Source organism: Neolamprologus multifasciatus, chromosome 11 (assembly GCF_963576455.1).
Source record: "Neolamprologus multifasciatus chromosome 11, fNeoMul1.2, whole genome shotgun sequence".
NCBI classification, from domain to species: Eukaryota; Metazoa; Chordata; class Actinopteri; order Cichliformes; family Cichlidae; genus Neolamprologus; species Neolamprologus multifasciatus.
Genome location: NC_140449.1, coordinates 10549232 through 10565309, shown reverse-complemented (window position 1 = coordinate 10565309; position 16078 = coordinate 10549232). Strand labels below are relative to the sequence as shown.

Genomic DNA, 16078 nt, shown 5'->3' with positions numbered 1-16078 from the left:
GACTGAGGTTTCATGGACCCGTGGCCTATAAAATTTTATAGTACCTTCAGTTTTTTATGTCATTTCATTACATGTCATATTAAAATGCCTGTGAAAACACACGTATTAATGTAAATTAAACAGACCAGCGTAATACTGACTTTAATAAATATCCGCAGCCTCACACAGAAGACAAAGTAAGGATCTCCTGATGAATACAGTAATGATTTGGGTTTTTTTGGGGTTTTTTTTTTTTTTTTGGGGGGGGGGGGGGGGTTCTACACATTGTACAGGTCAGCTGTACAGTTTTTATACAGTGGAAAAAGTTTGTGATAATCTAGCCCTTCACTCCACCGAAACAGTAGATTTATCCTGAGAACAGCTGCCTTATATTTTCATGTTGCTTTCAAGATAGGAACAAATGTATTAAACATGCACTTACATTGCATTACTTTTGTTAGTGATTTCTAGAACTCCCACTGGCATATTTTCTGTGATTGCAAAATGCAAATTTTCTTTAATGATTTCCTGAAACAAATCATTCCACTAGAAACAGGATGATGACAATGTGTGGCGTAAAATTTCATGATTGCGTCTGTGCATGTAAATGGCACCTGGGAAATAAAACAGAATAACCGGTGTGCTCTGGACCATTGCCCCAAAGCTACACCAAAGTGGCACTTGTGTTGACTTAAGGGTCACTTAATGGGCTGTTAAGCTGACCAGAGAGGCGCTTGGATCACTCGTGTGCCTTTGGAATGACATTAGGATAAACATTAAGAACACAAGGGCTACATTAAACAGCAGGCCTATCCACTGATGTGAAAAGACCCAGTAGAAAGATGCCTGGAGGAACTGACTTTGCATAAAGACACTACTCACCAGGAGGTGTCCAATGAAACATATAAAGAGGATAAGGGAAAGGATGAGAAAAGCCATTCCAAAGGATATTCCCAAGATTGTTGTCCTGCAAAAAAAGTGGAATGTTTAAACTCTGAAACGAAGTTTAATCTGTTCACCAAACAAAGCTGTCCCCTTCTTCAAAATGACCACAAAAACCCGCCATACTAACACCATCTCATTGATTAAAAATGTTTTCAGTTCAAATATAAAGAAATATAAAATGCACATACTTAGGCAAGACCAGAATCTGCACAATGAAAATGCAGAAAAAGATCAAACAGGCGCAGGTGACATAGTATTTAAAGGCCGGCAAGTTTGTTGCTCTGTACTGAAAAGATTAAGAAAAAAAATGGTTAGGCATTATAAAAAAGATGTTTAAATCCTACTCCAAGAAATTTCTCAACTTAGACATGACAAATTTATGTAATTTACAAGATTTACAGCTTCTAAAGCCTCTTACCTCTTTCTCTAAGGATTTGTTGTGAAAGAACAGCGATATTCTTTGAATGTCCTCAGACTTCAGCCACTGTCTGGAAGCATAAAAGCAGTGTTATAGACTGGATTTAAAAGAACAGAACATAAAATAAATTAAAACTAAATTAAGATTAAAGTAGTAAGAATATAGGCATGAATAAATTAACACATTGTGTTTTAACACAGCCACGTTCATTGAGTTGTACTATTAGAAAACACGACCTTATCTGCAGTAGGATAATCTACAATATGCTAGTCTGTTCTTGGAGTATATTAACACGAGTAATACATGTTTATATGTATGTAATAATACTTTTGTGACGTTATTCCATCAAAAGTCCTGATCATCCTCTCGTTGAGCTCCTCCTCAAACCGTTTTTTCTGAGACTTGGTCCTTTAATGGATAACAAAATGTAAGAGACAAGATATCTTTTATTTTTACATAGCATTAGTGACTCACACTTTAAAGCTTAAAGCAAAAAAAAAAAATGTTATCAAAACATTTTGTTGGCTGTCCTTATAATATAAAAAGAGATGAAGATAATCCTGTCAAAGGAAATAGTGCGGAGCTATAATATGAGTAATTTGCCTTTCTGATCTCCTCTGGAAGTGATACTGCCCCATCTTCACGTCCTAAACACAATGCAAGAGAAGAGAGACAAGTTAGCAGCTACAGGTTAACTGACAAACAGGAAAAAACATGTCCAGAAAGAAATTACACACAGCAGTATTGATCTTCCCATTCTCGTTAGTCATGCTGTCTCTGTGGTGCAGGTTGGCAAAGGGCTTCGCTGCTCCCCATGACTCCAGATAGCGGGTCATCCTGACAGAGGCTCTCATCTTGGCTCCATCTAGAGTGTTTCTGGGTCGGTAATGATGCTGTGGGCTCCGCCGCTCGACCTGGACAAACATGTTTCGTGTTTGAATTCTCATGTTAATGCGTTTTCTTCTGTGTCTAATATTCTCGTTTACTGGATCTGACATGTGTGTGATACCTTTGGGTTAATGACCAGATATGTGATGACTCCATGTTCCTTCAGGTAAGGATCTCTTTCTTGTCCATCCCCATCTTCCACCTTATAGGCACCATTTAGGTGTTCCAGTGTCACAGAAGTGATGTGGACTCGCCTTAAAGGGGACATTTGATAAAAGAATGGTTTCCTGTGTATATTAACAATATATCTGGACATTTATTTGGCATAATTTAGCAAACAACAAGGCAAACAACACTGGTCCAGGCAAAATATGAAGTAGCGACATAATTTCCTGTTTTGAAATTTAAATGCCTTACAGTATGTTTTTATATGCTTCTCACTTACCCTGGTACACCGCCTGCCTCCATGTGATTGGCCAGTGTGACATCATGTGACCAGACATCATACTGCCATTTTTGAAGTCCAATGACACCACACAAGACATTCCCAGAATGCACACCAACACGCATGTTGATATCAACCCCTGTGGCGTCCCGTACTTTCCTGTCATACATCAAAAAGTTGTGTTTTGTTAATGTGGAGCAGGAAAAAAAACAATGCATGCCATCTAGCCTGTCAGAAAACAAGCCTAACTCTGTGACATACAATATATGCTGCTTAAAAAACACTAAAACAAAACAGTGAAAAGTACTTAAAAAAAGCAGAAAACAGCAACAACAATTAGTCCTTTGTTTTCATTGCAGGTCTGCTAATCAGTATGTTAATACTTATTTCTGTTTTCCAGTAACCACACTAACAATCGGAACATAGTCACAACATGTTTTTGACATCAGTGATTCATTCACCAGGCTGAACTCTAGTAAATGAAATTGGAAAAACAATTTTACTCCATGGCAGCACTTACTTAATGGCCTCACACATGTCTAGACCCATTTTTACACAGTTTTTGGCGTGGTTCGGCAGTGACTCTGGCAGGCCGGACACACAGTAGTAACAGTCACCAAGGATTTTGATCCGCATACATTCATTTTCCTGCATATAGAAGGGTGAAATATAGTCTCTGATACAAAATCAGTTTGTTTGATAAATATCAGTGACAGAAACTTATGTATACAGTGAAAGTGAAAACTACTGAGAAAAGATCTATTTTCTATCTAGGACACTTTCAGCACAAACTGTATGGTATCTAACCATCAAATAACTGAGTACAAGGTGTTTGCAGGAATTTTAAAAAAATATTAGAGAAAATTGAATGTAACCATTTTGCATGACATTGCATTAAAAGCTGGTTATAATCAGTGTTACTCCTCATTGAATGCTACAGGGCTAATTTGAGTATGCAATATTTTCATTCAAAGACATTTGTTTGACTGGCATGGATGATTCAAGGGTGCAGGGACATACATGAAATTTTAAGAATTTGTAACATGTGACTAAGAATTTGTGAATTCCACACTTCACAAATTTCCTAGCGAGTAAAATACTTTCCAGTAAAGCAGTTTGAGAGGTAAGCGCTGTTAATCTAAAGAAGATCAGCATGTGTTAGGACAGTAATTCATTACAAGAGCAGAGCAGGCAAAAGTTTACCTTAGCTATTTGGTCAAATTTGCCAAACAGTTCATTCAGCATGTGCACAAGTTCTCCAGGTGAGCAGTCACTGGCCAGTCGTGTGAATCCTACTATATCCGCATAAAGTATGCTAGATATATAAAAAACAGTAATAGATACACTTTAATGATTTTATGGATTTTACAGTTTAGAAAACATCTGATTTGAAAATATACATTAGTATGTACCTACTCTGTATGTAAATTTGACCTATACACAAAATACAGAACCACTTGGCTACAATACATTTGATTTAAAAAAAAAAAAAAAAAGATACATGCCTGACATTAGTGTGCCTCTGGACATAGAGGTTGTGAAAATTGTTTGTGTTTTCAATCTGGCCAAAATTTGGACCCTTTAATCTCTGGATGATCTCCGCTTTCATTACACGGGCAATGTGAGCTGGCAGCAGAGACAGTAGGAGACGCTCCTAATGGCAGGAAACATAAAGGAAAAAAAGAAGTAGCAGTAAGGCAGGCAGGGTCAGAAACATCAAGAAAAAAAAAGTTGATCATTATGTTATTTATTTATTTATTTATTTACCATGAAGCACTTAAATGTTTCTGACAAAGTGACGAGGAAATTAAATAGTTAAATTCAGGTCATGTACAGTAGTTGGTTAAATCACAAAGCAAATATGACATATGCATAAACATAACCTATTTCTGTTAACTGTGGAGTCTATTGTCTCAGGACCACATTGATTCATTGCCCCACACCTGTAACTTAAGGAATAAGCAGATAGCAGATGGTCAAATGAAATATACATGCATATTAAGTTTAGAAAATGAACAGCAAAGTCAGTTAAACTTGCAATATCACTCACTCCAGTTAGCAAACATATGCCACTGTGAATCACTTTCACCTGCAACAAAAAGACAACTCCCAGAAAGGGAATGCTTTAGCAGGTAGTGACTGCAAGATGCTGGTGCTCTCTCCTTCTCCTTCCTTGCTGATTTTTTTGCTAGTTTTGCTTTTTTTGGTAGTGTCCTTTTCACTACTGGGAGTATGACACAATATCTGCAGCCCCCTCAGGTTGTATAGGTAGGCCAGCTTCTACAACGTGGTGCATCCATACAATCGTTAAAAGACGGTAAGGTCTGCTATGTCTCCCAGCAAAGTTTCAAAAGTATGGCTGAGAAACCAGGAGACAGGTAATGATTCCAGTAATGATTGACCAGTATCTGCTCCTTTGTGAAAGGAGAAACAAGAGGAACACTGACAGAGCCCCCATGATGACCTTTAGTGAACCTTTCATGTATGTTTTTGCCCAAAGACTACATGAAGGTGGAATGAGGTCCTTCAGTGCAATCTGTGCTCACAGACCAGAGCATTCACAATGGTTGATGCTGGACACATTGATATTCCTTAAGTTTAACTCACTTTGTGTTATCTATACTTAATTTCTATGAGGTGTATAAACTAAATTCAATTTAATGTATAGGTTTAAAGTTAAACTAGAGTGCATGCATTAGGTTGCTGGCACAGAAAATGAATTGATTGCAAGTATTCATTACTTTCTTGCAAGCCCTTAAAATTTAAATTCAGCCTTTATTCACTTCTTTCTCCTTTATTTTCTCAGGTGTCTCAGACTACTGAGTCTAACCTACAGTACCTAGCAAGCAATTCATGAGAAGCTGGGAGGAAAATGCTTAATTAATCCAATATCAGCCCAAACGTGACAAGCAATGATCATCATCTTTTTTTCACGCTCAGAGGATTTTATGTGGAAGAGAGGGAAATTTTTCTTGCGAATACCACCAGTGATTTTGGTGTATGATGAATTCCCATAGTCCACTTGGACCACTCATAGTGAAAATGTATGCACTCACTGTACTGCAGAGCACTTTGGATAAAAGCATGCAGTGCAGCAAACAGCATATATTATGAGTGCAATGAGCGCCCAGGAGGAATGTGTCTCTGCACAGTTACTACCATCTGTCACAGGCAGCAGCAGCACTCCAGGGCTACTGCGAAATGCTCCACCCTAGACATTTTCAGCTTTCCTCGTGGCACTTCTAACACCACAACCTGCATTTACCGTATGAAAAACCAGCTCAACCCTAAGCCTGGGCTTTCACAACAGCAGCTGGATTCACATCATCTCACTAAATAACTCACCAAAAGCTGTAGTAAAAAGCTAGCCAGATCCCAGAGTCTCACATCAGAGTGCTTTAATCAACGCTTTGCTAATACTATCTCACAGGATGCTGCACCACTTGAAAATCTTAATAACAAATTAGCATTATTATATTTCAACGCTTCCAACTTTGCAGGTAGATGCAGAGAAAGACAATGCAAGCTGGTACAATATCAATAATAGAAAACAAATAGCACGATTCAAAATGTGAGTGATGTGTGTTCACAAAAGAAAACTTTTTAAAAAATCATAGCAAATATTGCCATTAATCCTCACCAGTGTTGGTCAAGTTACTTGAAAAAAGTAATCAGTAACTAATTACTGATTACTTCCCCAAAAAGTAATCCCGTTACTTTACTGATTACTTATTTTTCAAAAGTAATTAATTACTTAGTTACTTTTTAAAACACGATTTACAACCTGAATAGGTGATAAAGTGATAGATCTTTCAGCCCAATTCTACTTTTTCTACATAATCCATCATACAAAATGTAATCAAATGGAAAAGTCCCTTTTTAAAACTTGTTTTATTAGTTTTAATCTTTTAACTTTATGCATCAAGCAAAAATTTAATTATATGCAACATTCTCTGACTGGAAGAAATTTGTTTAATATTTAAACCTATTTTCTGCACATTCCAGCACATAAAATAATTTTTTTTGTGTGTGTGTTTACACTCACTCTTTCAAATAGATGCAAGTAAAACACAGCAGAAAATAAATAAAGTCAAAGACTAGTGGTCCTTTTGCTCTATTTTCACCTGTAAAGCAGGAGCAGGGTAGGCGGAGGTTTACCCTGGTGCAGGTGTGCCGCAGCGGTCAGTGGAAGAATCCGTGAGTTTCTCTGTGAATTTCCCATTACGTCGTAGCGCACTCGGTGCTTGCTTGGAAGTTTAGGGGACACTAATGTTTTTGTCACTTTTTATGGAATCAAACTTAAAGTAAGGTCAGTACTTCCACGCTTTAAACGTTAAACGCTCACACTCTCTCCCGCACTCGATATATTATCCATTGTTGATCTGCACACAGCTGCACATCACGGTTTTAGTAACGCAGTAACGCAGCGTTCCTACGGGAAAGTAACGGTAATCTAATTACCGTTTTTGCAATAGTAATCCCTTACTTTACTCGTTACTTGAAAAAAGTAATCGGATTACAGTAACGCGCCCATCTCTGATCCTCACTGAGGATAATTGTCATAAAAACCAACTATAGCAATATAGGCTGAGATAATCACACACTGACATCATTAACAATTCCCACATTCTGCACAGTGTAGCCCTGACAAAGTTCTCTGTCGTTGTAACTCAGACGGTAGAGCAGCTCATCTAGTAACTGGACGGTTGATGGTTCAATCCCTGGCTGTTCAAGTCTGCATGCCAAAGATACTCAAATACTAACAGAAAGCACTTAAGCATAATAAAACTGATTGTTTTGGACTCACACGGATACTAACAGAAAACTGATTGTTTCGGGTCAATTAGGCAAGTTGTATAAAGCGCTTTGGGTGCTCAGGTGGAATAGAAAAGTGCTATATAAGAAGGAATCCATTTATCCAGAGCTGATTGATTTCAATAATTTGAGTGTTAATATAAACAGTGACATTTTAAGCACAGGACACAAGTGCTACTTTCAGCTGTTCCCATATATACAAGGCAGCTCTGCATGTTTTATATGGCAGATTTATTTTACACCACATATCCTTCCTGACACAAACTCATTGGGATTTGTGTCTCCTCTTGGGATCAAACTGGGGATCTTTCACTTGTTAGGCAAATGTGTAAAACACTCAAATACTCTATGGAACCGCTAAGTATAGCATGTACGTATGACATTAAAATGCATAGGAAACAAAAGAAAAATAGAGGAAAGATGAGTTAAGTAGCAGTGGGGTGTTTGACTCGAGTGCATGACATAAATATTCAGACTACATTATAAGATAAGTCATTCTAACAAGGCTCCAACATTTCCCCATGCCATTGTACTACACTATATTACTAAATTAGCAAATGATAATTAGAGGTAATGTTTAAAATCTGAAAGTCATTACTATAGCAATTATTGTAATGTACAGCACCATCATAAATATTTTATTGCCTGGTGTTCATTGTTTCGGTGTTTTAATTAAGTGTTATTAACTACGTTACCTGCTGTCTCTTCTCAAACTCCAGTTTAATTGGGGACTTGATGCAGTTGCAGGTGTCCTGGTAGGTCTGTTTGAGTGCCAGCTCCATCAGGTGCTTATGGTACGCTCCAGCCATGTTGCCACACATGAAAATGATAACATTGGCCAGAATCTGGGTAGGAACAGAGGACAATAACAATAAAAAGTGTTGTTAAGCTTTACTATATATATAAAATAGTGATTACAATACAATATAAAGAATTTATCTCATATTTAGAATCAGTCTATTAAATAGTTCCTGTTATAGGAAGGCCTAGCAAAGAAAGTAAAAATCAACCTAAAGTAAATATTTTCCTCAATGGTACCCGATCCTATGGTGAGATCAGCAGTGACATCAATAGGCAGCGCTACATTGTATTCAAGGGTAATGTGGCATATACAGCGGGGAAAATAAGTATTTGACACATCAGCATTTCCAGCAGTAAGGGGATTTCCAAGTGGACTATTGACACAACATTCCCACCAGATGTTGCCATCAAGCCAAACATTGAAGTCATACACACAAATCAGAACATTTAAGTATACAAGTTAAACCATAATAAATAAAGTGAAATGACACAGGGAATAAGTATTGAATACATGAAGATAACAAGGGGCAAAATGACATAGAAAGCCAGGAGATCACCTGAAATCTGTCAGTATTGATGGAGAAACCCAGTCCCCTATCAGTACTAACTGGAATCAGCTGCTGTAGTCCTAATTGATGGCCCATAAAGGCCCCTCATTACCCAGAAGGCACACAGGAAAGACTTCATGATGGGTAAAGGCAAAGAACTCTCACAAGATCTGCGTAATCTCATCGTTGAAAAGCATTGTGATGGGAATGGTTATAGGCGCATTTCCAGAATGCTGAATGTTCCTGTGAGCACTGTGGGGGCCATTATCCGGAAATGGAAAGAGCATCAGTTCACCATAAACCAGCCACGATCAGGTGCTCCACGCAAGATCCCTGTCCGAGGAGTCCACAGAATAATCAGGAGAGTACTCCAAGAGCCAAGAACCACTCGGACAGAACTTCAGGAAGACCTTGCATCAGCAGGTACTGTTGTGTCAAAGAAAACTATAAGCAATGCACTGACCCGCCATGGCATCCATGCACGCTCACCACGCAAGACTCCATTGCTGAACAAAAAGCATGTCAAGGCTCGGTTAAAATTTGCGCAACAGCATTTGGAGAAGCCTGTGGATTATTGGGAGACTATAGTATGGTCAGATGAAAGCAAAATAGAACTTTTTGGCAGTCATTCTACACACCATGTTTGGAGGAGAAATGGCACTGCTCACCACCCCAAGAACACCATACCAACAGTTAAGTTTGGGGGTGGAAGCATCATGGTTTGGGGCTGCTTTTCAGCAAGGGGTACTGGCAGACTTCATATCATTGAAGGCAGGATGAATGGAGCGATGTACCGGGACATTCTGGATAAGAATCTGCTGCCATCTACCAGGAAGCTAAAAATGAAAAGAGGGTGGACATTCCAGCAAGACAATGATCCCAAACACAAGGCCAAGGAAACAATGAAGTGGTTCCAAAGAAAGAAAATCAAGTTGCTTGAATGGCCCAGTCAATCACCTGACCTAAATCCCATAGAGAATCTATGGAGAGAACTGAAGATTAAGGTTCATAGAAGAGGCCCAAGGAACCTCCACGATTTAAAGACCGTTTGTGTGGAGGAATGGGCCAGAATCACTCCTGAGCAATGCAGACGACTGGTCTATCCATACAAGAGGCGTCTAGAAGCTGTAATCACCAACAAAGGCTTTTCTACAAAGTATTAAATAAAGTGTGTTCAATACTTATTCCCTGTGTCATTTCACTTTATTTATTATGGTTTAACTTGTATACTTAAATGTTCTGATTTGTGTGTATGACTTCAATGTTTGGCTTGATGGCAACATCTGGTGGGAATGTTGTGTCAATAGTCCACTTGGAAATCCCCTTACTGCTGGAAATGCTGATGTGTCAAATACTTATTTTCCCCGCTGTAAATACACATCTTTCATTTCCAGTTATTTAATGAAACATCCTGTGGCTGCTGATGACATTAAAAAGAAAAATACAATAAGAAAATAATGGCATTGGATAAATTTGACACCGCTATACTGCCCCTGCTCGGTTGTTTATTTCCTCTCACTTCAGTTTTACAATGGCAACCCAGCCTCTACTCCGCAAGAAAAATACAGAAACACAAATAAGGGCAACCTATGTGACTACATCCCGTCTATATAAATAGACTCTCCCCTGAGTTCAGGTTGATCGCACACAAAAAGCTCTAACTTAATTAGAATTGTTACAGCATCACATGTCACTACAAGCACTATTTGACAAATGGTGGGCTCAGTTGAGACAACTGCTCTAAAACATGGATTGTTTTGAGCACAATAAGGCTTAATTAGATTTGTTTATTGCAATAATGAGAAGCCAAAATCTTTACACCCATAAACTTTACGACCCAATTTCCTTCGGGGTCAACCTTCAAGATCAATAAAGTTTTATTGAATTGAATTGAAAGTGTATTTAGTAAAATCATTAATAAGATGGCCAATCAGTATTATTAGTACATACTATGTATTAATATGCATGTATGCCAGAAATGTCTTTAGTGTCCACTACTTTGCGCTAACCAAAGAATTCATCTTATTTTTAAATACACTGATACTAAAGTCATAGTAAAGAAGATCTTAACAGTCTCCCATTTATATTTATTCATCTTTATATCAGCTGCAGATTGACTGCTGGGATGTGGTATGGAGCAGCGGTCCCCAACCCCTGGGCCCGGAGTTGTTTGGTACCGGGCCGCGAGAGTTGAGGCTCGGGTGTGAAATTTATGGTTTTTAGGGTCTTTATTGTTTTTTGTCGCTATTTTTGCTTAAATCATTTTTATCTTTAACTCAGTTTCCCTGGGTCTTTTCCTATGTGTTTTGAATAAATCTTATTTTCTTTGGTACTGGTTTTATTTTGTTGTATTTATCCGCAATACCTTAAAGGCCGGTCCATGAAAATATTGTCGGACATAAACCGGTCCGTGCCGCAAAAAAGGTTGGGGACTGCTGGTATGGAGCATTTTCTGTTTATCAGTCCAGAGTGTTGCTGTGACACAGACTACAATTTTGAATAAATTTCATCAAGTGCTACACATTAAAGTTCATAACTGACAGACTACCTCAAAACCAATTTAAGTCCTGGCTTTAAAGCGTTTTTAATGCCTAACGTCTCAATATTTTGGATACATCTTTCTTTCTCACTCTACAATGTGAGTGCATTTTATATTCAGCAGATAAATGACATAGTATGGCAAAGTTAAGCCAAAGTTGTGGAGAAAACTTTCACCTTTTTGACTGCGACAAATTGGCTCAAGTCAGAATTGACATTTACTACGCTGCTACTTTTAATGACTCAAAAGACTAGAAATGATATCTTAATTTTACATCACAAAAACACAATAAACACCACAAAACAAAACAAAATCTTAAAATAAAGTCTTTTATAGAGCATGTCCTACTTCAGAGTCACACAATACAAACCATGACACACAGGGATAGATGCTCTCCACTATAAGCATGGAGTGCAAATTGCAGTCTGTCCTCAGAATTAAGACTTTATTTCTCCGCACATTTCAGGCAAAACGCAGGGCTGCACTAAACAAGAAGCCCCATTACAGGAACAATTTGGATGTTTAAAGATTTGGATGTGTAAAGACCCTGGAGCTCTGGTAACCTTGAGTTTAATATTTCGCAGCTATACAGCAAATGGATAATTTAATGGTTCTTCCCCATTGCTTGAAAAGAAATCTCCCTCTCCTTCACACTCTTGCATGCCTTGTTTCATTCTCACTATTTCTCTTTCACTTCTATTCTCCATCTTTGCGTCTTTTCTCTCCTGCATAATGTTGTCCTTACTGTCACAGTGACCATTGTTCTCTCTTTTTGGACATAAATATGCCCAACAGACTTACATCACAGCACGAGTAGAAGCTGGTGACCTTTGCAAAAAGGACGTTTTATTTTAGTAATAATAGTCAGACAAGAAGAAAACAAAAATGTCTAAAAACCACAAAAACTAAAGCCTTCCTCATGAATTTTATAGCTTGCAGACATCTGTACTTTGCTTCTAGTAAACAGCTGAAACTGAATTTAAAGTTATTTTCCAAACAAAAGCAAAAAAAACCCTATGTACCCTTTTTACAATGCTAAATTATTCAGAATTTTTATTTGACAGCTTAAAGGCAGACGAGGCAGCTGCACACACAAGTATAAAGCAATTGTAACCACCTGCAGCAGACTCTTCCTACTTATCCATCACAAAAAGACTACCGATCAACATTTTCTTAACCAGGGTCCAAGGCAAGCAATACCTATAAAACTAGTGAGAGCCAATAAAGAAATATTGCAGTGAATCATACTGAGGTGAAAATAGTATAAACTATGCAGATTTTGTCTCCTTATTGAGAAAGCTGTTTCCCTAAATGTTTATGTGACTACACCAGAAATGTATCATATCTCTATATTTGACAAAAGCAAACATCGAGGCCAGTAGCCAAGTACATGAGGTGACCTGCTGTCTGGATTTACTTTCACATCTATTCAGTGTATTTCAAAAAGACATCCCTCTTCCTCTCTGCCAGGCCTTTTTTCTGCACATTAAAAAATACTGAAAGAACACAAAAAATCTTTCTTCTAAACGATATAGTATGGACAAGCTTGGCTTTGTTGATCATCATCCATTTTCAATGGGAAAACTGACAAAACAGCCAGAATCTGGTACTGTAGAACAGTTTTATAGGGTAGATCATTGAATGACTGAAAAAAGCCACAAAAAGATGGATAGGGGCTTTTGTACGGTGGTTTACAGAAGCGCTTTAACCCATAGACTGTATATAATATTTTAACCCTTTCACGCATAGTGGACAGCTATTCAAAGGCTGTTTTCTTGTATTTGTGTCAGTGTTGACGTTATACTTGTACATAAACCTCTACATTGGACACTGATGTGTCACTCCATACCCTGCCACCCACTGGGCGTTTAATGTTACTGCAGATGTATGGCGTGTTTCATTGTAACTATTATTATTTAACCCTGTCATGCATGAATTATGACAACCTCAATTGGGGGTTTTTTCTTAAGTATTTTTGATGAATAAAAATACTTAAGAAAAAATCCTGATTTAAGTTTAAAATTCCCTTATCATACCAGCATATTCAACAAATAATCTATTCAGGCACATCTTTAGTGGCTGGTTAATATAAACTTTGCTGCACCAGAGCCTGAAAAAAACCCAGAAGTCACTTCAGAGAAATTTTGATGTTAAATGCAAATTACTTCCTATTGTGTGTAGCTGAGGTCGATATGTTCAAATGGCGTGTACTCTTTGAAGACTAAAAAGAATATTTTCAGGCGCAATGTCAGTAAAGTTAAATTTCCTTTAACTATTATTTATTTATTTATTTATTTATTTACTTATTTATTTATTTATTTATTTATTTACTATTATTTAACTATAGTTAACTACTTTAACTATACTTGAAATCTAAATGCAAAGAAGACTGGGTGCATTTAATTTCCATTTGAGTTTATATGTGTGAATGTGTGTGTGAATGGGTGGATGACTGGTTGTGTAAAGCGCTTTGGGGTCCTTAGGGACTAGTAAAGCGCTATACAAATACAGGCCATTTACCATTTTTATCCTTTTATGCAGGTATGTGATATTTTACCAATATGTACTCAACTGTAATATGTGCTCAACAGATTACATTAAGTTAACATAAATATTACTCTATAACCCGACTCTCACACTGACTACTTACAACCCAAATTTCCAACCCAACATCACAGCAAGCCTTGTAATACACACATCAGTCCACCGTTTCGACTTCACACTTTGCCTCTCCAAAACATGAAATAGCCACACATGCTGAAATTGCATGTAGAAATTTTATTACAGGCAATGGGAGATAATATATTAAAAGCCACAAAGTCAGTAGTGAGCAAAAAAGGTATGAAGTACCTTGGTGGCTAATATGTATTGTGTTAATAATGTCTGTTTAAACACTTTTCCATGATTATTTTCATGTTGGCTTGAAATAAAATATTTCCCTCTGCTGTTCCTGCAGATTATTGCAACTTACTGCCAATTCTGCATGGGTGTCTATTCTCGATTTGGAGAGGCAAAGCGCGAAATGGACACGGCTGACCGGCGTGTCTATTACACGTTTTTCCGTGAAACTGCATTGAAATATCAGCTGTATATAAAGGCTGGTGGTGCAAGTCATTTGTACCTCAGTGGTACCCAATTACAGATAACAGCAGGGTTAGGTGAGCATCACATCTCAAGAGCTGTGACTCCTGCTGGGATTATCTAAAATCAGGAAACTTCACTTTCTGAATGTTATATTTCTGCCATGTTACTGACATGTGGATAGAGAAAGACATTAGCGTGCAGATGAATCTTGTTTTTATTGTACATCAGTGACAGATGTCCACCGGTCCCGTCTTCAGCAGACCCTCAATAGAAATGACCACAAGCACAAATGACAAACAGTAACTTAGAATTGAAAGGATATATCAAACTACAGTAAGGTCCAGAAGCATTTTAGCTCTGTACACTGCTAAAATTTACCTAAAATGAGTCATGGTGGTAGGCAATATCAAAATACCAAAAAACAAACAAACAAACAAAATAACTGCCAGTGGCAAAGGCACAAAAACAGGAAAAAAGATCTGTGAGCACCTCATGGGAAGAGGCAACTACTCTTTTCCAGCTGAGGAACCAAGACCTTCATCCGAGCTGCTTCACACTGTAATCCACCCCACTGTGAACTGGAAGTTGTGTTTGGATAAAATCAACAGAACAACATCGTCTGCAAAAAAGCGAACATGATTCCAAGTCCACCAAACAAGACACTCCTTAGACCAGGGTCTCAAACTCCAGTCTTCGAGGGCCACTGTCCTGAAACTTTTCCATGTGTCCCTGTTTCAACACACCTGAATAAGATTAGTGTAGTATTAGTATAGAACTTGACTGCATGCTGAAGTGGCAACCCCTAACCCCACTCAAGTAAATCTAAGTGTTTGGAAAAATTTACTTCTAAAAGTACTTTTACTGCAACATGTTCATTCACTCATGAGCTGCTGTAACATGAATCAAATGGCATGCAGTCAAGTTCTATAGAGTACTGATAATGACCTACTAATTATATTCAGGTGGTTGCAACAGGGACACAGGACAGTGTCCCTGTTGCACTTGTTTGAGACCCCAGCCTTAGACCCTTGTAGCTCCTCCCCACTTTTCTGTCTACTCTGTAGTGCCCTGTAAATAATTAGCTGAAAATACATTTTTTAAAGTCTTGCTGAAGGAACTCAAATATGCAGAAGAAGTCGGAAATACTGCAGGTAATACGAACCAAGATCACACTCCATTTGTATTATAAATTCATTGGTTGTTCTATTGGGCCAAATTCTTCATAATTCCGAAGAACCCTCGTGTCCGTTGTATTACACAAGGTCCTATATATTAGACCAAATCCACAAAACACATGCAGAGTTTTCTCTGTGCTTGAGAAAGACAAATACTGGCCTAGTTGGTGTGTCAAAATTTATTTAAAATGCATTGAAAATGGATGTGATTTCACAGATTTCCATTTAAGTGAGAGGGCAAGGGCCATGGTGCGGGCTGCCTACTTCTAATTAGAGATGTTAAAATTCTTTTACATAAATGTCATTGTGTAGTAGTAGAATACCCACAATAAATTCTTAAAAATAACTGGAGGCAGTAAACCTGAGGCAAGTGTGTGATTGTGAATTCACTGGGCTATTGCAAGCACTTTTCTCACCATGGCACAAACCGACCTTTCTTTA

General features: G+C 37.9%; 1 protein-coding gene across 3 annotated transcripts in view; it reads right to left on the bottom strand.

Moving 5' to 3' along the window:
* The window catches only part of adcy2a (adenylate cyclase 2a), a 69057-nt gene that overhangs the window by 14508 nt on the left and 38471 nt on the right, over positions 1-16078 (bottom strand). For all 3 annotated transcript variants that reach the window (XM_085176268.1, XM_085176270.1, XM_085176267.1), the window contains 12 exons: positions 8186-8335; positions 4181-4329; positions 3879-3990; positions 3196-3323; positions 2676-2834; positions 2352-2484; positions 2080-2256; positions 1946-1989; positions 1670-1750; positions 1343-1412; positions 1113-1210; positions 862-946 (listed from right to left, as the gene is read on the bottom strand). In XM_085176268.1, the coding sequence (XP_085032394.1) occupies positions 862-946; positions 1113-1210; positions 1343-1412; positions 1670-1750; positions 1946-1989; positions 2080-2256; positions 2352-2484; positions 2676-2834; positions 3196-3323; positions 3879-3990; positions 4181-4329; positions 8186-8335 (1386 nt within the window). The remainder of the gene's footprint in view (positions 1-861; positions 947-1112; positions 1211-1342; positions 1413-1669; positions 1751-1945; positions 1990-2079; positions 2257-2351; positions 2485-2675; positions 2835-3195; positions 3324-3878; positions 3991-4180; positions 4330-8185; positions 8336-16078) is intronic.